The sequence below is a fragment of the Physcomitrium patens genome, chromosome 6, assembly GCF_059467195.1.
Source record: "Physcomitrium patens ecotype Gransden chromosome 6, ASM5946719v1, whole genome shotgun sequence".
Classification (NCBI taxonomy): Eukaryota; Viridiplantae; Streptophyta; class Bryopsida; order Funariales; family Funariaceae; genus Physcomitrium; species Physcomitrium patens.
In genome coordinates this window covers 2235756-2258865 of record NC_143415.1, presented here as the reverse complement: position 1 = coordinate 2258865, position 23110 = coordinate 2235756, and the positions used below count along the sequence as shown (strand labels likewise).

General features: G+C 32.3%; 1 protein-coding gene across 1 annotated transcript; it reads left to right on the top strand.

Moving 5' to 3' along the window:
- The first annotated feature begins 19040 nt into the window (after positions 1–19040).
- On the top strand, positions 19041–23110 carry LOC112283631 (uncharacterized). The gene is made up of 4 exons (XM_024522612.3): positions 19041–19926; positions 20298–20663; positions 21024–21840; positions 22133–23110. The coding sequence occupies exons 2-4, from the start codon at positions 20351–20353 to the stop codon at positions 22719–22721; spliced, it is 1719 nt and encodes a 572-aa protein (XP_024378380.1). The 5' UTR covers positions 19041–19926; positions 20298–20350; the 3' UTR covers positions 22722–23110.

Here is a 23110-nt window from a genome sequence, read left to right as displayed (position 1 = left end):
TCCGGGGAAAGGTGTCCGCGTTCTCGTGCACTATCCCCCGCTCGACGGTTTGGGTGGTGCTGCCGGACTTCTCTGATTCCGCTCCATTGGCGTGGTCCACCGTGTTCACAACGTGCGTGTCGGCCATCCTTAGATGGAATATTCACTCACAGAAAATCACTTGAACAGTTGCTAACAACAGCTACGATTTAAGTTACAAATCAAAAAGCACGAACCAGGTCTACTATTGTGATTTCCTCTTCTCTGACTGACTGAATGAACGCGAGATATGCAAGAGCCCCAACAACAACAACAATAATAACAAGAACCAAAACTGAGAGAGAGAGGAGCAGCAGCCGAGTTGATATGAGGGATGACATTGGCCGAAGCAACACGCGTCGATTATACCACCCTGCCGCTTGTCGTTCTGTAGGGCGTCTGAGAAATCTTGCTGAGTGGGTCCAGATGGGCTTCGAAATTCGTGCTTATCAACACACTACCCTCCAGTGGGTAGAATTTTCTTGCTTCATTCTAACATGGCAGAATGCCGTGTTACCCTACCCATTGCCCGATCTCATCTGGAATGCAGTGAGTGAGTAACTAACTATTTTGGTGTAATTGCCTCAGATAGTAAACCTTGTACTCAGTGGCGTTATGGAGTTCGCAGCCTCTACTTGTTTAGCACACAGATAAACTTCTTTGTTGCAGGGAATCTGTCGCATCAATATCTCACGTACTTTTGCAATGGTTAAGTTGGTTTGATTGTGACGATGCAAATTTAACCATGAATTTTACCAGGGCATATCTGACTTAGTGCACAGCATGATGCGGGATATTCGTCTTAATTGATGTCTTGGAACCTTCAACTTTGGCTGACCTGTGTCCAATGGTATATTGACTCCATGCAAGTAGTCAACGCATGGGAATTTCCACAGTGACCAGGGTAAACACTGCCTTGTTAAATCATGGTAAGTATGCTGGGAATGGAGCAACAACTGACTTTTGTTTTGAGTGTGAAGACCTAAACAAAGCAAAATACCACCAGTAGTTATTGTTGGCCATGGTATGATAACACATATGGTATTTAGACAAGACAACTTGCAACATGGCTTTGGTGGAAATTGTGACCAAACTGAAATATAGCGACAGAATTGAAAAGCACACGGATATTGAGATTCTTGCATCAGAACGATAGACAATCATCAAAGTTTGTGGGATCACATTTTGCACATACTGGCAGGCATAACAAGCTCTACAAATTCCTGCCACATTCTGATGTAAGCATGTTTAATATAGATGCCTAAAAACAAGGAAAATATCATGTATACTCCTGAAATATGTTGAAATACCAAGAATACCCTTGTATTCTTGATTATAGCAAATCTACCCCTCACTTTTGTAATAATATTAAATCTGTCCTTCAACCCAATATCACAACTATTAAGTACAACTAGGGCCCAACTTGTGTGCCATGGGAAAATTGGTGGGCCTTCTTTGGCACTTTTTGGTACAATGCACCTCTTTGTGTTGTATAGACTATGGCATGGCTATTTTTGATAAATGAATAAATTCACGTGAAATGGATGAATATATGCATGATTGTTGCCACAAAAGGCCAATTTGATAATAGTCTATACAATATCTCAAGCATCTTGAAGAAGCTATCTTGAGGCTGAGCTAATAATTTTAAGATAAATCAAAGGTTTTAATTGACCTATGTGTGGAAGCAATTGCCATAAGAGCATGGACATGTGTAAATTTGAAAACAATATGGTATTGTGGATGTCGCTTGATTGAATACATGAAGCGAAATCCAACAGGTATTGATGATTGATTATATAATAGTATTTTATTTTTTCTTGCTATAAAAATATTGTTCTCAAAGAGTTGAATGTATTTTATAAAGAAGTGCATGTCAACTTCTTCTCAATAATAACATGATATAATATTAGAGTAAGTTTGTAGCTCATTATTCCAATTTAAAAATTTGAATCATCACTAACTTAAACCTAATCAAACTTTTATAGCCATAATTCTTTTTGAGCTTTTAACACCATCAAATAAGATATAGATGCTACTTTGGCAGATCAATGAAGACATGGTTTTTATCTACTTAGAGTGTAAGAAGTAGCTCAAGTTTCATGCTTCCTTTGTACTAATTTTTGTACTTTGAGGCAACTAGTCAAGGTTGATGAATGTCTCATCAACTGAGCAATGGAATGAGCTTATTGTCAAAGTCAACAATTATAATAATAGTAAAAAATAATCAATCTATCATTGTGCAGATGGATTATTGAACTGCACATTAATATTATCATTATTGTAGATTGATGCAAGTCAGCTCAATTGATGAAACAATCAGCAACACACATCCTTTATTTTTTTTTCCTTCTTCTTCTTCTTCAAATTTTGCCACCATGTTTCAACTAGTGTCATTGATGAGACATCTAAAGGAAGAAAGCTTGAATGAGTATCAAATCCTATTGAATAGAAGAGACTATAGCATGGCCATATAGACTACTATTGATTTAGCCATGCCATAGTCTATGCCGCATGAGGAGATGTATTTTGCCAAAAAATGCTAAAGAAAGCTTGCAAATTTTTTTGCAACGTAGAAATTAGGTTCCAATTGCACTTAAAAAAGAATAGTTGAAATACCTTATCAAGTCCAAAGGTAGATTTGATATTATTACAAAAGTGAAGAATATATTTATTATAAATAAAAATATCAAGATATTCTTGATATTTCAACATATTTTAGGAATATACATGATTTTTTTTTATAGAAATAATATACAAAATCTATAATTTATCACTAGAGATTGAAATTATTGTTTACAATTTGACTAAAAATCTAGTTTTAGCTTTAATTGAAAATTTAATTATGAATAATAATTTCAGTTATTAATTTTATATTCCATATATTGTCATTTTAGCATCAAAAGTAAGCTACAAATTTCTACGATAAAATAACAAAGTTTATGAATTTGTCGAATTAATGATATAGGTATGTTTTTGTAGTTTATAATTGGGATCTAGTGGCAAAAACATAGTATTCTAACTATATACCAATTGGAGACTAGATTCACTGAGTCTTATAATCAAAAGACCTATTCCATAATAATACTTTTATTAGCATACATACTTGTAGAGAGTAGGAAAGTTGGTTAAGTAAATTAAAGAAAAATCGCAAAAGAAAATAGTAATAGCATGATGAGCTCCAAAAAATAAGATGGAAGTATAATATGTCAAAGTACATACTAAAATAAGAGCAATATATAAAATAATTTTTAGATATCTTATTATATTTTTATAAATAATATTTTTTTAATTTTATATAGAAATAAAAATAAATAATATAATATATCAAAATAAAAATAAAAAACTTATATTTTGATATAAATATTTACATATATATATATATATATATATATATATATATATAATTTTTTTTATATATTTTAGTTTCTTAAATTATTATTTAATTATTTAAATATATTTTAGTTATTAATTTTCAAATAATATCATAATTTTTGTAGTATGAATCATTTTTTTGTATTTCTTATTTTTATTATTTAATTATTATTTTTATTATTTTAAAATTTATTTTTTAAAATTATTTAAAATAATTTTGTATAATTATTGCCTTGTATTAGAGACATTTTAATTTTTGATTATATACAACTAAATTATAGATAATTTTACACATGTAAATAATTTTAGATTTATTTTATACTTTTGTAATAGATTAAAAATATAAAAATTGTCTTTTATAATTATAAATATATATATATATATATATATATATATATCTATATATATACATATATAAAAGATAATATCAAGGACATGAAGCTTGAAACAACTAAGAATCATTATACTCTTATGTCAATAAAAAAAGAATAAATATTTATCTAAATATAGTTATAATTTTAAAACTAGAATAACTATTGTTAAAGACAAAAAGATTAGAGATTCTTGAAATAAGGCTCAAAATAAAAAAATATATTGATAAGAGTGAAAAAGATTCTATTCTTATATCTATATATATTATTTAAATAATTAATTATTAACATTTTTATGTATTTCCATAATAAGTATTACATTAGAAATAAAATAATAATTTTAATAATAAAAGATAATAAATTTAAAAAATACAAGATTAAAAAAATCACTTAAATTATTTTTAAATTTGTTTTAGCAAAACTAATTGTCTTTGGTTTTTTCTTTTTATTCTTAATTGTCATAACTAAATTCCATTAAAACTTCTAATAGATGTTTTTATAACTTACAAAGTATTTTTTTATTTTAAATATTTTATTATTAAATATTCTAAAAAATTAATAAATATTTTTAATGATCTTAAATAATTAATAAAAAAATAAGAATTTTTAGATAATAAAGCATAGTTTTAAAATTATATAATTAATTTAAATATTCTAAGTTATTTTACGGATTTTTAAAAAAGAATTAAAGATTCAAGTAGATTTTTAAAAAATTGCAAAATTTTAGAAAGTAATATGAATAGGTAGAAGTAAATAAAAGTAGATTTATTTCATAATATCTTCTAGGATAGCTTCTTAGAAGCTTTATAAATACAATTTCACATTTTTTACATGTGTATAGGTGATTAATAGATTAGAAACTTGGAAAATAACTTAGCCACATATTGTCAAGGACAAAGACTCGATGAGGAAAAATATACACCAAAAGGCTATCTCGATATAATAAGTCAAAATATAAACAAGTAGGTATATTAAAAGGAAACTGGAATGGCTATTGCCACAAGACAAGAAACTAAAGACTCTTGAACCTGGACTAGAAGCAAGAAAGGAGTGGACAAGAGTGAAGAGGGCTTCACTCTTGCCTCTATATATACTATCTAACTAGAAGCCACGTGGCGATGTTCTATAAGACCTCCAATATATGTTGACTTTCTAGGCCACATGCCTTTGCTTGCAAGGCAAGTTTTCTATGGATGGACCACGTAGTTAGCTTGTTCTTTAAGCTTCCAACATGTGTGGCACATGGCTAACTTGTTGACCAAGTTTCTAACCTAAAAGTCAACTATAGACTCCTATAAAGTCAAAGCAGCGTCTATGAAGCTTCTAAGAAGCTTCTCTAGAAGATATTACACAATTAACCTACTTTTATCTACTTTTACATACTTTTATCTATTCATATAGGTAATTATATGTATGTCCGTGACATTACCCCCCCTTCTAGGGACGAGTTCCACGAGGAGCGGTGATTATATATTGAGAAAATCTAATATGCGGCGAATTATATTTGCTACATACTCTGATCTTTATTCTCTTCGAAGATAGTTGATGAGTCCTCTTAGCCATCGATAGTATTCCATTCCAGGGCGAGAAGACCACCCTGTTATTTGATCACTGTTGAGGCCTTCATAACTTCCTTCAAATAATACATTTGAAACACCATCAGGAGTCGTTCCTATCTCCAATAATATCACCAAACATCGAGAATCTCTTCCAAGGTCGTGATACCAAATGCGTTGTATCTCACCATCTGTTCGAGGAAGAACATGTCGTTCTTGAAGATCTTCATCTCGATTGCGTCGTCTTGAAGGTTGTGACAATCGTAATGTCTTGTCCGGCAGGTCAGCAAACGAAGGTTCTTGAGTTGAATCTGCTGGTTGTTGGCTCTCCATCTAATTAGCGTCACAAATGCAAAGAAGTTACAAACAAGGATAGAAAATTGAATGTTATCTTGCCTCAATCTTGTCTCTTTTATAAGAGAGATTTTCATCTTGGTTTTGATGGATGTCGTTGATGAAAAACTTTGACTTTAGTTGATGCATTTGCTAGATTCCTGGATGGCTCCCATGTGCGTTCACTAATATCATATCCGCGCCAATGAACAAGATATTCCAGCTTATTTCGGCGCCGCCTTGAGTCTAATATCTCTTCCACCTCAAATTCTTCATTATTATCTACTTCTATAGGAGGCGGTGGCATTTGTCTTCTTCCTTGTATATCCACTGTCTTATATGGTTCAAGAAGACACACATGGAATATAGGATGGATCTTCATTGACTCTGGTAGATGTAACCGATATGCAACTGGGTTGATCTGTTCAGAAACAGAAAAGGGGCCAAGCCTACGATAGTCCAACTTGTCACAAGGTCGAGTAGTCTTGATATTGCGATGAAGTAGCCATACCTTATCACCGACGTTGATCTGTGGTTGCTCCTTACGATATAGATCTGCGTTTATCTTTTGTTGTTCTTGAGCTTCCTTCAATTGTGTCTTCATTATTGCATGTAACTCTGACAACCGATTTGCCATATCTTCTACTGCAGGATTATCAACTTTTGAAAAATCAAAAGTATCAAGTCGTGGATGATAGCCATAATTGGCAAAGAAAGGTGTTTGTTGCGTGGAAGAATGTACCGTATTATTATAAGCAAACTCTGCCAATGGTAGAAGGGTTGTCCAATCATCTTGTTGGTAGTTGATAGTACACCTTAAATATTGCTCCAAGACTTGGTTTACGCGCTCTGTTTGTCCATCAGTTTGAGGATGAAAAGCCGAAGATAGTTTTATATCCACTTTTAAAATCTTGAAAAGGGTCCTCCAAAATCTTGACACAAATTGAGTTCCCCTATCCGATATGATATCTTTAGGTAATCCATGATAGCGATAGATATTATCAATGAAAAGCTTAGCTGTTTCTTCACCTGTGATAGATTTTGTACATGGCACAAAATGTGCCATCTTGGTGAAACGATCTACTATCACAAATATAGAATCATAAGATCTTGAGCTTGGAAGATCTGTGATGAAATCCATAGAAACAGAAGACCATGGTTGTTCTGGTATAGGTAATGGCTGAAGAAGTCCGTAAGGTCGATGACGAGGAATTTTTGATCTTGAACAAATATCACATGATTGTACAAAGTCTTTGACTGACTTCCACATTTGTGGCCACCAAAAATCTCTTGATATGAGTTCCAAAGTCTTATTATATCCAAAGTGCCCTGCTGCTGGAAAGTCATGACGTGCTTGAAGAACACGTAAACGTGCTTCTCCTTCTGGAACATATAGGCGTCCTTCAAAATATAATAGATTATTCTTGAACTCAAACTTAGAAGGATCATGAGACTTGGAAGAATTATTCTCGATATCATAAACAAGAGGGTCTGAGGACATACTGGACTGGATTTGCTTGAGAAAAGTTGAATCAACAGTCAATGTTGATTTCATTGCTCGGAGATGAAATTGCTCCGGTTTCAAGAGGACCGTTCTTTGTTGCTCAAAAGCTGCATCTCCTTCTTTTGGTGCAAAATAAGAACGTCTAGATAGGGCATCGGATAAACCTTGTTGTTTTCCTGGCCGATAAGTGATAATGAACTCGAATCTTGACAAAGACATACTCCAACGAGCTTGACGACGATTCAACACGCGTGCTGACATGAAATACTCGAGGTTCTTGTGATCTGTATACACAGTGACTGGACTAGAAGCGCCTTCTAGATAATGACGCCATTCTTGAAAGGAATCCACGATCGCAAGAAGTTCTTTATCGTGGATCTCATAATTGATCTCGGCTGCTGAGAATTTTCTTGAATGAAAAGCTATCGGATGGAGTTTGTCATCTGTTCCCATTTGTGATAAAACTGCACCCAAGGCAAAATCTGATGCATCTGTTTCCATAAAAAATGCCTTGGAAAAGTCAACACGATATAAGACTGGTGCAGAGACAAACGATGTCTTCAAGGCTTCAAATGCTGCTTCCGCTTCTTGATTCCATTGAAATTTATCTTTACTAGTCAAGCGTGTAAGTGGAGCTGCAACTCGTGAGAAATCTTTGATGAAGATCCGATAGTAATTGCCAAATCCCAAGAAACATTGAACATCTCTTACTGTCCTTGGAATCTTCCAATCCACGATTGTTTGGACTTTCTTAGAATCTATCATGAGACCATCATTTGAAATGATGTATCCTAAAAAATCAACTTGAGTAGTGTGAAATACACACTTTTCCATCTTGGCGTACAATCCTGCATCTCTAAGTTTTTGTAATACTTGACGAACATGTATTTCATGTTCTTCGACGTTCTTGGAATAGATCAGGATATCGTCTAGATAACAGACGACAAAATTGTCTAAGAATTCACGAAATACATCATTCATGAGATGTTGAAAAGCAGCTAGTGCATTCGTAAGTCCAAAGGGCATGACATTATATTCGAAATGTCCATACCTGGTTCGAAACGCAGTCTTCCATTCATCTCCTTCTTTGATCCGTACTAGATTATATGCTCCTCTTAGATCTATTTTTGTATAGATCTTAGCTTGATTCAACTGGTCAAGGAGTCCTGATATCAAAGGTAATGGATACCTGTTCTTGATTGTGATCTTGTTGAGTCCTCGATAATCAACACACATTCGTAAAGATCCATCTTTTTTCTTTACGAATAGAATTGGAGCTCCTGCTGGAGATTTTGAATGGCGTATGAAATTCTTCGCTAAATTCTCGTCAATATATGTCTTGAGTTCAGCCATCTCATCTTGCGATAAACTGTAAATTGGTCCAAATGGTGGCTGAGTTCCTTCCTTGAGGTCGATTGAACAATCATATGGGCGATGCTCAGGAAGAATATCTGCATTCTTTTTCTCAAAAACGTCTTGATACTCCTGATATTGACTTGGAATGCCACTTGAAGTCTTTACGTTTTCAGAAATAGGTGCAGCATAAATAGCAAAAGTTGATCCTTCTTTTGCTGCGTGTATAAATGCTTTTGCACCTATCAGTACGGGTTTTACTGTACTAGACTTATAATTTTTTACTTGGTTCGTAGAACTATTAATAATGCTTTTGGAAAAGTCAAGTTTACGCGAATTCCAATCTATTCGAGGGTTATATTTTTCTAGCCAGGATAAACCTAAAATAACTGGATTGGACGGGGATTTAATTATGTTAAAAGCTATGTAGCTATCATGACCGTCTATTGTTACTTTTATAGGATGAGTTTCATGAGTGACATCTCCAGAAGACAAGGGACGACCATCTATGACTTCTACATGTACTGATTTAGGTTTCTGTACATAGGGTATTTTACGACTTTTAACAAATTGTTCATCTAAAAAACATGCTGAGGCTCCCGAATCTAATAAAGCAGAGGCTTTGTAATTCTTAGGTCCTAAATATAAGTCTATTATAAAACAAGGAGAGGGTTCTGAGGAGAGGATAGGACCTTCATTAGGAATTGTACAAGGTTCCAGCTGCACGGTCCCTATTGTAGCTGGACGGATCCGTTTTCTGACATGTTGTCTTCTTTGACCGTCGTACCCCTCATTTTATAGTTGCGTCGTTTCTTTGGACAATGTTGAGCAGTGTGCTTAGGTTCTCCGCAATATAAACATAATCCTTCTTGACGACGACGAATCTTTTCTTGCTGAGTTAGAGGTTTAAAACGTACCGCGTCAATTTGCATGTCTTCTACTTCCGAATGTACGTTTGGCAAAGATGTTGATGTTGCCATTGAGTAATAACGTTGAGGTTCCCGTGAATGATTCTCAGATCGAAATTCAAAAAGTCGATTATCACATTTTACCGCAAAATTGATTGTTTGACTCAAAGTTTGAGGATCAGGTAAGTTGAGCATCAATTTCTTTACTTCGTATTGCAATCCATAAAGAAATTGACTGATGAGTGCAGCATCATCCCACTTGATGTCAATTGCAAGTTGTCGAAATTGTGAAGCATATACTGTTACTGAGCGATTTCTTTGTCGCAGAATTCGGATCTTATTTATTGCAACACGAGTTGCATCGTGTTCACCATACATAGATCGAAACTCCGCCAAAAAAGCTTCCAAATTGTCCAATATTGGATTTCGTTGTTCAAGAAAAGACGAAAACCACGATAATGCAGAACCAGAAAGTAGAGTGCCAATAAACCTGACTTGTGATCCTGGAGTTGGATAGCTTTGCGATTGAAGTTCAATTGCCAATTGTACTTGATTGATGAACCCTCGAAACTTTGATCTCGTACCATCAAATTTCTCAAGTAAGGCAATTCTTGGTTCTCTAGTGCTTATAGGATGTTGTACAATTGGAGAAGGAACGTGATTTGTTGTAGATGTTGAAGCAGCTCCGATCATCTCTATATCTCCACTTTCTGCTATTCTTGTTCTTTCCTGTGTTGGTGAATTGAGTTGATGCATCGCAAGCATTAACTCCCTCATTTGCTCTTGCATTTGTGCCATTGCACTCTTCATTTCAACAAGCTCTGCCATAATGACACTAAGAAGAAAAATTTGTTTGATATTGCTCAAGACAAAAGAAAAGAAAGACTTGATAACAAAGAAGATACTAAGAATAATATCAGTTTAGAAGTGGGTAATCCGCAAATTTCTAATACGCGTATGTCTTGTCAAGAGAAAGGGGTAATCCACTCTTACTCAAGAAAAAACAAAGCTCTGATATTGTAAGTGCACTCTTGTCAATCTGTCAAGGACAAAGACTCGATGAGGGAAAATATACACCAAAAGGCTATCTCGATATAATAAGTCAAAATATAAACAAGTAGGTATATTAAAAGGAAACTGGAATGGCTATTGCCACAAGACAAGAAACTAAAGACTCTTGAACCTGGACTAGAAGCAAGAAAGGAGTTGACAAGAGTGAAGAGGGCTTCACTCTTGCCTCTATATATACTATCTAACTAGAAGCCACGTGGCGATGTTCTATAAGACCTCCAATATATGTTGACTTTCTAGGCCACATGCCTTTGCTTGCAAGGCAAGTTTTCTATGGATGGACCACGTAGTTAGCTTGTTCTTTAAGCTTCCAACATGTGTGGCACATGGCTAACTTGTTGACCAAGTTTCTAACCTAAAAGTCAACTATAGACTCCTATAAAGTCAAAGCAGCGTCTATGAAGCTTCTAAGAAGCTTCTCTAGAAGATATTACACAATTAACCTACTTTTATCTACTTTTACATACTTTTATCTATTCATATAGGTAATTATATGTATGTCCGTGACACATATTACATGTATTGATAGCTTATAGTACAAGCTAATGATGTGGCATACATATAAAAAACTTGTCATGTAAGTTAAGATATGTATCTCACAAATTAGATTTATATTGGAGGTCCTATAGAATGTTACTATGTAGCTCTTAGATAGATAATATATGTAGTGGCAAGAATGAAGACTTCTTCATTTTTATCAACTTCTTTCTTGCTTTTAGTCTAGTTTCAAGGATCTCTAATTTTCTTGTCTTTTAGCAATAGCCATTCTAGTTTCTTTTTAATAACATATTTCATTATTTTTATCTTATTATCTTTCTTTGAAAAAAGTCTCACTTATTTATTTATTTTCATTAAGTGTTTGTCCTTCATAGATTAATAAGAGGATACTTATAATATTATAGCTTTTTTTCTTTTTGATTAAAATTGAATTATCTAAATTTTTCTTATAAGACATAAGTATATTAAAAATTAAAAATTATTCATTTTTAAACAGATATTAATATAATTTTTATTTTTTAATCATCTCTTTTATTTATCTTAAGAGTTATTAGACATCTTCATTTTTATTGTGTAATCATAACAAAGCTTATTGAAATGAAGAGTGCAATGGCACAAATGCAAGAACAATTGAAGAAGTAAATGCTTGCCATGCATCAACTTAATTTATCACTATAAAAAAGACTAAGATTATTAAGAAGTGAAGATATAGAAATCATTAGAACTACTTCAACATCCACACCAAATCATGGTATTCTTTCTATGGTAGAATACCATTTAAGCATTAGAAAACCAAGAATTTCTTTATTTGAGAAGTTTACTCACACAAAATTAAAATTTTGATGATTCATCAATTAAATACAATTGATAATTGAACTTCAACCCCAAAGCTATCCAATTCCGAAATCACAATTCAAATTTATTGATATACTTCTTTCAAGTTTTACATCATCGTAGTTTTTATCTTTTTTTGAATGACATGATTTAATATTAGATAATTTAGAAATTTTTTTGGCAAAGTTTCAATCCATATATAAGAAAACATGATGCAATTAGTATTGTAATTAACAAGAATCATATTTTGTAACTAGGCCATCAATTTGCACATTGTTTGTTTTACAATTTTGATAACTTGCAACTGATATGAAGTAGGATAATATTGCAATCATTAGCCAATTTATTTATAGATTACAATATGAAGTAAAGAAATTGATGCTCAATTTATTTAATCCTTAAAAATTATGTTAAGCAATTGACTTTGATATAAAATATAACGATTGGCTTTTAGAATTCAATTCCAAGTATTACACAAGCTTCAATATTATTTTAATTCAATGAATGTGTTAAGAAGACATTGACTTGTAAATTAATATGGTGTGTTTCAAATCTCTCACTAAGCAAAAAAAAGACTCATTGTCATCAAGAAGGATTGTGTTTATGTTGTAGAAAATCTAAGCATACTACTCAACATTGTCTAAACAAGATATATAACCACAAAATGAGAAGTATGGCTATCAAAAAAGATAATATGTCAAAAAATGAATTTATCTAGTTATAATATAGATCATATGGTTGATACTTTATATAATACCTAATAAAGGTCACATTCTTTCCTCACAATCCTTTCTTTGTTTTATAATAGATATTAATTTAAGACCTAAATATTAAAAAATCTTTGCCTTCTTAGATTTTAGAGCCTCAACTTATTTCTTAGATGAAGAATTTATTAAAAAATGTAGGATATCTTTAGTAAAAAAAAACTAAATATATTCATGTAGAAATTATAAATGGTCATCCATTGTCTATTGGAGATATTACTGATGAATCCCTTCTTATAGAAGTAGCAACTAATGATTATAGTAGCTTTGTGATATTTAATATAATTAGATCTTCCTCAAATTGAGTCATTTTAAATTTATCATGACTAAAAAAGTATAAACTTTAATTAGATTAGATTTCTTATGGTCTTGATTTTTTTGATAATATAACTAAAAGCATTGTTAATAAAGTAAAAAATTATAAGTTTAGTGCAATTAAACTCATATTTGTAAGTATAAAAGCTTTCTTATATGTTGCAAGAAAAATATGACCTTATGTTATTTATATCATACTTTTTTTTAATAGTAGCAAGACTTTAAGTAGCATTCCAAGCCAATATTAAGATTTTTAAGATATTTTTGAGAAGAAGAATATAAATCATTTCAGAACATTGTCTCAATGAATGCTTAATTGACGTTCAAGATAGAGCTCAACTATCATTTGGATCAATCTACAATTAATCACAAAATGAATTAATTAAATTTAAGAAATATATTGAAAAGAACTTAGCCAAAAATTTCATATGCCATTTCAAATTTTTAGCAAAATCTCCAATCTTGTTTTTAAAGAAAAAATAAATAAATAAATAAAAATAAAATCATTGCACATATATATCAATTATCAAGGATTCAACAAGATCACCATTAAAAATAGATACCATCTACTTTTGATATCTACACTTTTTAATCAATTTAATCAAGCTAAAATCTATATAAAAATAGATCTATAAGGAATATACAATTTAATATATATCATAGAAGATAATGAATAGAAGATTGTGTTAATTAAATATGAACATTTTGAATACAATTCCATGCCTTTTGATCTCACAAATGCACCACCAATTTTTCAACATCTACTAATTAATGTCTTTTAATAATTTTTAGATAATTTTATTATTTTTTATTTAAATGGTATGTTAATTTATTCTAAAAATAAAAAATATGAACTTCATGTTTGTTGTATATTACAAAAATTAAGAGATGTAGGATTTTATTCCAAAATTAAAAAATATATGTTTTATACTACTCAAGTTGATTTCTTAAGATACATTATTTCAAATAATAGATCTATGATAGATCTTAAAAAAAATTCAAACTATTATAAATTAGAAGAGCTTATAAATAATAAGAAATCTCCAATGTTTTTTAAAATTTTCCAATTACTATTGGATCTCTATCAAGAACTATTTTCAAGTTGTAACTCCACTTATACATATGACTTATAAAAGTAAACTTCGGTAGAATTAAGAAATAGAAGTAGCATTTGAAGCTTTGAAGTTAACCTTTATTTTTGCATCAATCTTGTATTGCTTCAATTTTTTTGAGCCATTCTTTATGAAAAGAAATGCATTAATCTTTGCTTTGGGTATCATATTTTCATAAATAGAAATATATGATAAACTTTACCAAATAGCTTTTCATTCAAATAAAAATTCAATTACAAGATCAATTGAAAGTCCCACAATAAAGAACTTACAATTGAGGATTTGTTTCAAGAATAGAGCTATTATCTAGAAGGTGCTTCTAGTCTAATCACTATGTACATAGATTATAAGAATCTTTAGCATTTTATGTTAGTATGTATTTTTTATTATTCTCAAGCCAATTGAAGTATGTCTTTAATAAGATTTGAATTTATTTATCCACCATAAAAATAACTAGATTTATTCGATAATCTTTTTAAATTATCTTATCTTTCACAAAATAAAGGAGATGTAATTTTTAATCAACAACATATATTATTTTTTAAAGCTATAAAGATTTCATCTTTAAATAATATTAATTAATTGAAATCAATATTAATTATTGATTCAATTTTTTTTAATAATATTAATCTTTTAATTAAAATCAATATTAATTAATGATTCAATTTTTTTAAGCAAGTTTACTCAAGTATGTCCTTTGGACCTCTTGTTCTTGATATTAAAGAATATTTTTAAAATCTCATGATATTTTCAAGTTTGAATTCAAGAATAATCTACTCTATTTTGAAGATCACATATATGTTCCAAAACGTGAAGTATGATTACATATTTTCCAAGTTCATCATTATTTCTTAAGAATATGATATTTTAGATACAATAAGACTTTAAAATTAATATTTAAAGATTTTTGGTATCTTCAAATATAAAAGACAATGAAAGATTTCATATAATCATATGACATTTGTTCAAAACCAAAAATTCTTTTTCATCAATCTTACGGACTTCTTCAGCAATTTTCAATACCTATCCAAGAACAATTATAGTCTTCTATTTCTATAGATTTTATCAAAGATTCTTTAATCTTAGGTTCCTATGACTATATATTTGTGATAGTAAATTTTTTCATTGCTTGAAGTCTTTGAAGATCTATCATATATTTTATAAATCTTTTCTCAAGCCATAGAAGACAATGAATATCCTACAAAGGAGAGAAATGCCACTACCTCTTATAAAAGTAGATAATAATCAAGAGTTCAAGGTGGAAGAAGTCTTAGACTTAAGGCATCATCAAAATAGGTTGGAATATTTTGTTCATTGGTGCAAATACAACATTAGTGAATGCATATAAGAATCAATAAAGAATCTTAAAAATATAGCAAAAAAATTAAAACTCTTCATCAATGACATCCATCAAAACCAAGATGAAGAATCAAGCAATTCTATGCTATAAAATAAAGGATATTCAATAAAAATTGTATTCTATCTTCTATCCTTCATAGTAAATTCTTTGTATTTTTTGACAATATTAAGATGAAAAATCTATAATTAATAGATTCAACTCAAGAGCTATTGTTTTCTAATGCAATAGATGAGACATTGCAATTGTCATAACCTTTAAGACAACATAATTGAGATGAAGATCCTCAAGAATGACATATTTTTTCTTAAATAGATGGCAAAATATAATGTGTTTAATATCACAATCTTAATAGAAACTTCAAATGTCTCGTGATTTTATTAGAAGTAAGAAGGACTCTTGATGATATAATAAATCTTTTATTTAAAAAAGTTATGAAGGCCTCAATAGTGATGAAATAATAGGGTGGTTTTCTTGTCCTATAATAAAACAAAATCAATAGCTAAGAGGACCTATCAACTAATTTTGAAAGAAGCAACAATTAAAATATGTTACAAATATAATTTGTTGCATCTTAGACTTCATCAATATGTAATCACTGCTCTTTATAGAACATATTCTTAGAAATAGAGATAATGTCATGGACATACATATTAATTCTGATAGTTACACAAGTAATATAGATAAGTAGAATTATATAAAAGTAGATTAATTTCATAACATCTTCTAAAGAAGCTTCGTAAATGCAATTTCATCTTTATATATGTCAATAGGTAATTGATAGATTAAAAACTTGGTCAACAAATTAGCTACATATTGCATGTATTGATAGCTTGTCGTACAAACTAACAATGTAGCGCATATATAAGAAATTCGTCTTATAAATTAAAATATGTGTCTTATAAATTGGATACATGTTCGAGGTTTTATAAAAAAATTTCACATAATTCTTGAGTAGACAGTATATATAAAGCCTTTTTCACCCCTATCAATTTTTTTCTTGCTACTAGTCTAATTTCAAAGGTCTTTAAGTTTTTAGTCTTTTAGTAATAGACATTATAATTTCTTTTTAATAAATATATATTTTTAAAGACTTTTTTCAAAGAATGATGACAAAATGGAAACTTATTTATTTTCCTTCATCAAGTTTTTATCTTTAATACATATATATATATATTACTTACAAATTTTCTATTATTAATGATTCTTTTTATATTTATTCATAAATTTTCAAGTTGATTTCTTTTATAGATTAATTTTTTTAATGATACATAAATTAATATATTAAATTTTCTTTTTATCATTATAATAAAAAATTATTATTTTATGATTTATTCATTATAATATTTTTTAAGTATTAATAAAAGTTCTAAAATTTAAAAAATATATATATACATAGTAAGCATATTAGATTGTATATTCTAATTTTATTTATAAAATTTTTGTTATATTTTTTCATATTTTAATTAATAAATAATTTTTTATATTATTATATATATATTTTAATATCTTAATATTATATATTTTATAGAAATTGATACTTAGAAGTATTAAACAAAATATCTTTTTTATTTGCAATTGAAATAATAAACATGTTGCTTATCATTTTAGTAAACAAACAACTCTTGTAGTGATAGATAAAACATTCTTTTGTAATACCAATAGATATATGACATGCATTCATTTCTTTTAGTGAAATATGTTTATTATTTTTTAAAACCATATATTAATTTTTTTATTTACATTAGAAATATAGTCATATGTATTATTTAATTTTTATATAAAAATAACTTTATAAGATGTTATTAATGCAAAAAATTAATCCTTTTGTTATGAATTTAATTAAGTATTGACTGATATATTATAAAAAATAAAAATACATTAATATACTAATTTTTATAAAATATTAAGCTAAATTTAAAAAAATAATTTTATAATTTTATAATTTTTTATAATTTTTTATAATTTTATATAAATTTTAATTTATAAGTAGTATAACTTAAATTAAGTTATTTAAAATTATTACATATAAGAATCATAATCCACATCGAATATTAAGTACACCAATTAGATGAATAAAAATAAATAAATAAATAATATTTTTTATTTTATATATATTTTTACAAAAATAAATTTTTTATTTATATAAATTAGACGTTTGGATTCTAATAATTAAAATAAAAAACAATTTTTTTTAAAAAAAATCACAGAAATAGAATATTTATTTTATTCTTTAGAATAAATAGATATTATTAAATAAATAGTAAAGTTGGAGTTTGTTTAAAAGACATAAACATAATTGAGAAGGTTAAAAAGAATTTTAATCTTAAAAGTGATTACTCATTGATATAATAATAGAATTTAAAGTGATTCACTAATCTTCTAGTTAAATTACAAAAAACAAGCTCTCTTGATGTTTGTCAAATAATAACAAGTATATATTTGAAAAGTAAGAATGAGTGTATCACAAGATAGAGTATCAAAAAAATTGCTTGAATTTTTATTTGTATCATAAGTTCTTTCTAAAAACAAATTATCTTAACTTTGTAGATTATTCCAAATTGTGTTTCAAAATCTTGAAGAAGTTTTTTAAACTTATAGAATAATCTACTATTTTCAAGAAAATAAAAGCACATTTATTGACATATATTATGAAATTGATAAATAAATTGACAAAGAGGAAGAAGGAAATAACAACTATGCATATCATGTCTTCTAAAGAAGCATCTCAAAAGAAAAAGAAGAATATTTATAAGTCTTTTATTACAAAGACAAAGAAACATAAGCCTATTAACATTATCAATTAGATATAGATGATCTATTTGAAGCATCAAACAATTGAAAGGTCTTAATATTTCTTAAACATAAATAATTGTATTATTATGTTACTAAATTTAATGTGCCTAAACATAAATAGATCTTTATCTACATATTGTCATAGTATAAATATCTTAAACTTAAAACCCTAGTAGTACAACAACTAAAGCAACATCGATTGGGTAATAGTAACACTACAACTAAAGCTAACTTTTGTGCTGATTACTATGCTGGTGTGAACATAGGAAGGGGAAGTTGATGGAAAAGAGAGATCTTTCTGGTTAGAAGTACAAATATCCGCAGAAGAGGCTCAGAACCCTAAAAGTTAGGATGGAAAAGCAAATCCGAATAAAAATCGGATGATATTTGCAACATCTAGGCAACGAGAAAGAGAGAGAGACAAAAGAAGAATCGTCGCAAGGAGCAATGAAAGTAAAGGAAAGGAAAGGGGGTGCAGGGCTCCTCCCCCTCAAGCACAGCAGAGCAGAGCTCTCTTTCTCTCTACTTCCCGCCAAAACATGCCACCTGGCAGGTCAGGTCTTGAGCCACGTTGGCAAGAAGTTCTCCCTCCAAATGTTTATTGTCCATAGCCCCAGAACACGAACGCTAATAGATCCCAAAGCCGTCGTTCCCACTTAATCATTCATCCAGAGACTCACCTTCGTTATTGGATGATACCGTTGATAGATGGATGTGTGCATGTATGGATGAATGCTGGACTCCAACCATGTCCTTCCTTCCTTCCTCCCGAACTAATGAATGGGTAATCCATCCTAGTTGGCAGTGCCAGCGTGACCAAGTCGGGATCACCAACGGGACGAGGTCACCTGGCTATGGCGTCAAATGCAACCAACCCCCATCTCCTCCTCTTCGAGGCTCCCCTTCGAAGCATGCTTTCACTCTCTCGTGTGTATTTTCTCTGGCTATGGGTCTCAATGCTCTCTGCCATCCGTCGCGATGCCCTCTCGCGTCGTCGTTATGCGCGCTATTCTGGACTCTTCTGTAGACTCGAGAGAAGCCGATTCCAACGATCCTCTTCGTTTCTAATTCCGTCGAATATTGGTTGAAAATTGGGAGGGTTACTTGATTGTCTCGAATCACTCACTGTTAAATGGCACGGTGTTCTTGGTTCGCCAGACGCTGGGAAAATAGCTGGTCTTCCGTTGTAGTGGAGGGTTGATTTCTATGAATGTGTTGTAGTTTAAAAGTCGATTGATTGTGAGAGGAATTTGTCGCAACTGCGGAATTCATCTCTTTACTTTTTCTTCGCATCGGAATTTGAGGAAGTGTGTGGTTGAAGTAAGGCAGCAGTGCACGTTAAATTGAACGAGGTAGAGGGAGGTAGGAAGGAAGAGTATCTATGGTATCACAAGTCGATGCTGTTTTGGACAATTCGTGCTGTGTATCTACGGTAGGGTGTTTAGGAAGAGCTTAGAGACTCTTGTTTTGGGGTTTTGGAGCTTTGGCCTTTGTTCTTGCCGTCGGAGATATGTGTGGCAATTTGGCTCTGGTTTAGTCCAGATCTCTCGGCATAATCTAGGATTTCAGGTTTTCCTTTTATAGTTGAATATGAGAAAGGTTCAAGGGACGCTATGCTGGAAGGTATGGAGGTAAGCCGATACCCGTGGTACAAAGGGTTGGACTTGTAGTGGATTGGCCAGCTTTCTCTTTGGTTTCTCTGCGATACTGCAATCAAAGCAGTCGCTCATTACTTCAGATAACAACCTGCACGGACGAAAGGTTTGTCATCACGCTATCATGTAGTCCTTATGTGGAATTTTTTGGTACCGAGTCTATACAATATGTTCTTTTCGAAAAGAAGAAAAACCGTGAAATGACAATGACCTTATCCTCTGCAAAGAGCTTCTTGAGCGTAGAGTTCTCACGTGATTTTGTTTCGTAGTTTCGTAGTTGAAGTTGAGTATTTGGTCGCGTGCAGCGTTCTGTCTAATGGTCGCACACTAATGCAATCTGTCAATTGCAGTCACTTCGACTTGGGTGGCTCCCAAACTTTTAAACATCTCTTAGGAGTTTATTATGTAATCCCTTCTTAACCTTTGATTGAGTTTGTTTACGCGCATGATGCATAGCGATAATGTCTGTGCTGGCAGGATAAGACTCTCCTTTGAGTATCCCAAATTCATAAAGTGGTGAGAAATACCCTATGGCTGCCGCAGAAGCCCGTGCCGTCTGGCAGCGGACTGCGATAAACCGTGCCGTTCAGGAAGATACGGTTAAAGCCCCCAAGTTGGCACACTGTCCTTCCTTGAAGGCACAAGATTCTCACTCGTCCTACCTCGGTAATAGCTGGGGTTCTATGGACACGAAAGTTGATTTACCTCGACAGCTGAGCTCGAGTACTCATCGTGATTATCGATCCGAGTATTTTGGAGTAGAGGATTTTGTTGGATCGCGGTTCAAGCCAGGTTTACAAGCCCTTGCGGCTGAGCGAGGCAGCACCAAGAGTGGAAGCCCAGGTTAGTGTCATTTTCAGTCTCTACATGCATCGCGTTTCGTTTCGAGGGCCACTTTTTCTCCACCTTTCCCGCCAAATTTGTGTCCCCACACACGACCTATTATTTCTCACAGCAGATTGTTATGAATTTCAAGGCTCTGATGTCATGCCGTCAACAATGTGGTTCTGCCGGATATTTGGATCCCTGGTTGAAAGAGGTGGATAGTAGTGAGTTGCCATCTTCGGCTCCAGGTGATATGACTGTCATTGAGCATGGAAATTTCTACAACATCGAGACTTCTTTTAGTTAGAGTTATGAAAGATCTGTAAGATGACGGAAGTGCCCCGTTGAACAAATTCTTATCAGAAGTTAATGCAACAGGTTACATGGGTGTACCATCCGAGTATTCTGTTGGCAGTGAAGTTGACATTGGGTGGCAGTTCGTCTTGGATCCAAAGCCTAAGCCAGGACATGCTTCTGGATTTGAAGTGCTAGACAAGGAGTTCGAAAAAGACAATGTTGCGGCTAGTTTAGTTGAAGAAGGGGTTGAGACAGAATCTGTAAATGACGAAGAGATAATCTTCCATTGTGCCATGGCTCAAGAGATGAGTAACGACAGCGTCATGACAGAAGAGATAACAAAGAAAGATGTTGAAGGGTTGACGGATCAGCCTTCCAACTGCAGTTTGGAACCCAATGAAACATCAAGGAAACTGGGAAATGCGAGTGTACACGGAAAGGGGGAAGTGAATTCTGTGATGATTGAGCGTTCTGCGGAATGTCTTCCGGCATCTACTTGGTCATTAACAAACAGTCCATCTTCTAAAGCATCAAATTCGTGGCGTACAGCAGACAAGGAAGCTTTGGCTGTATTAGTTGCACAGAAAACATCAGAAAAGCTTGAAAATTGTGATCTTCCTACTCCGAGATCTAAGTGTAGGACAATTATGGACAGTTGGGAAGTGCTTGAGGAAAATCCTCTAGATGCCTCAAAATCCGTAGATCGTGACTTATTTACTTCCTCATTTCAGGATGGTGATTCGTCTCATCTTGAGAATGTGGGTCTACATACAAACACACGTCCATCTACTAGATCAGAACCCAAGTCTTCATCATTTCTTCCGGCAACTACTCAGCCTCTCAATATTTCCGTGGGTCGTAGTATGCCTATGCATCATCGTCTTTCACATAGCTACAGGTATGTCGTTTTCTATCTAGTTGTTTTAACTTGCTGTGAGTTACGTGTAATAAGGTTCCCGACACTCCTTCCACCGGTAGTTCTCTTTATTTAAGTATTCTCAAAAAATCTTCAGAGAGAAGAAGAGGTGTTAGACCTGGGGATTCATTTTTAGTGGTTAATGTTTACAGGATTAGATGGTATCTCAAGTTCAAACTTATAAACCTACTTTTATAATTGGGTGGTCACATTGCACGATGCCCAATGGCAGATTGTCGAATTTATTAATAGACTTGGCAATGTTATGCACCAGTGCTGACAACAAAAGTACAAGCTGGAGTGGCGGTGGTGGAGGTGGAGCAACTGGCAGTTTCTTAAATAAAAGTTTGAATCCTTTAGTAGAAGCACTGTGTCACTCTCAAACTCGAGCTAGAGAAGCTGAACAAAGATCCGAGCAGGCCACCAGAGAGTACAAAAGCATGTCTCACTTGTTTTTCCGAGAAGCTTCTTTGTCTCTTACGTACCGTCACTGGATTTGTTCTTTGCAAGCGGAAAATGCATGGCTCAAAATGTGTGTCCAGAACCATCATGGGGCTATATGGCTTCAGCACAGTTTCCCGTCAACTTCTGTCGTTCTTGACCAATTGTCGAACGGTCCTTGGAAACTTTTTATGAAGGAGAACATTCATCGCCAGATGTTAAAGCATTTCTCAGACGTCTGGCGCTGCAAGGACTCAAGCATAGGTGCTACTGCGAGGAACGTTAAAGATGACGCTAATTTTCTTCTGGGTTGCACCATTGGACTTGCATTTGCACTTGGTCTCACTCTGGCTGGAGCTGGACTTGTGCTAGGGTGGAGGATGGGATGGATTACCTTTCCCTGTCAAGGTGCGATTCGCTGATGCTGTGAAGACTTCTTTCTTATGTTGAAAGACGACCGGAGACGAAGACGAGGGGCTCCGCATATTACCGATGGGAATTAGTTGTAATAATGCGAATGTTTTGTGATGTCCTGAGCTGGAACTATGGTAGTTCGAATTCCTGGATAATCACTAGGTTTCAGTGGGCCAGAATAGTGGAGCAGGATTATAATTAAGTGTAGATGTTAATGGGAGGGTCACCAAGTCGCACTGGATATACAATTCAACGGCTTCTCCGTTGGTTATTGTCAAGGTAACTTGATACGTAGATGTACAATAGAAATGATGTAGCTCTCTTGCTGATTTTTCGGAACAGCTTGTAAAGTATCCTATATGCAGTGAACAGTTTGATCGACATTTGGAACAGTTAA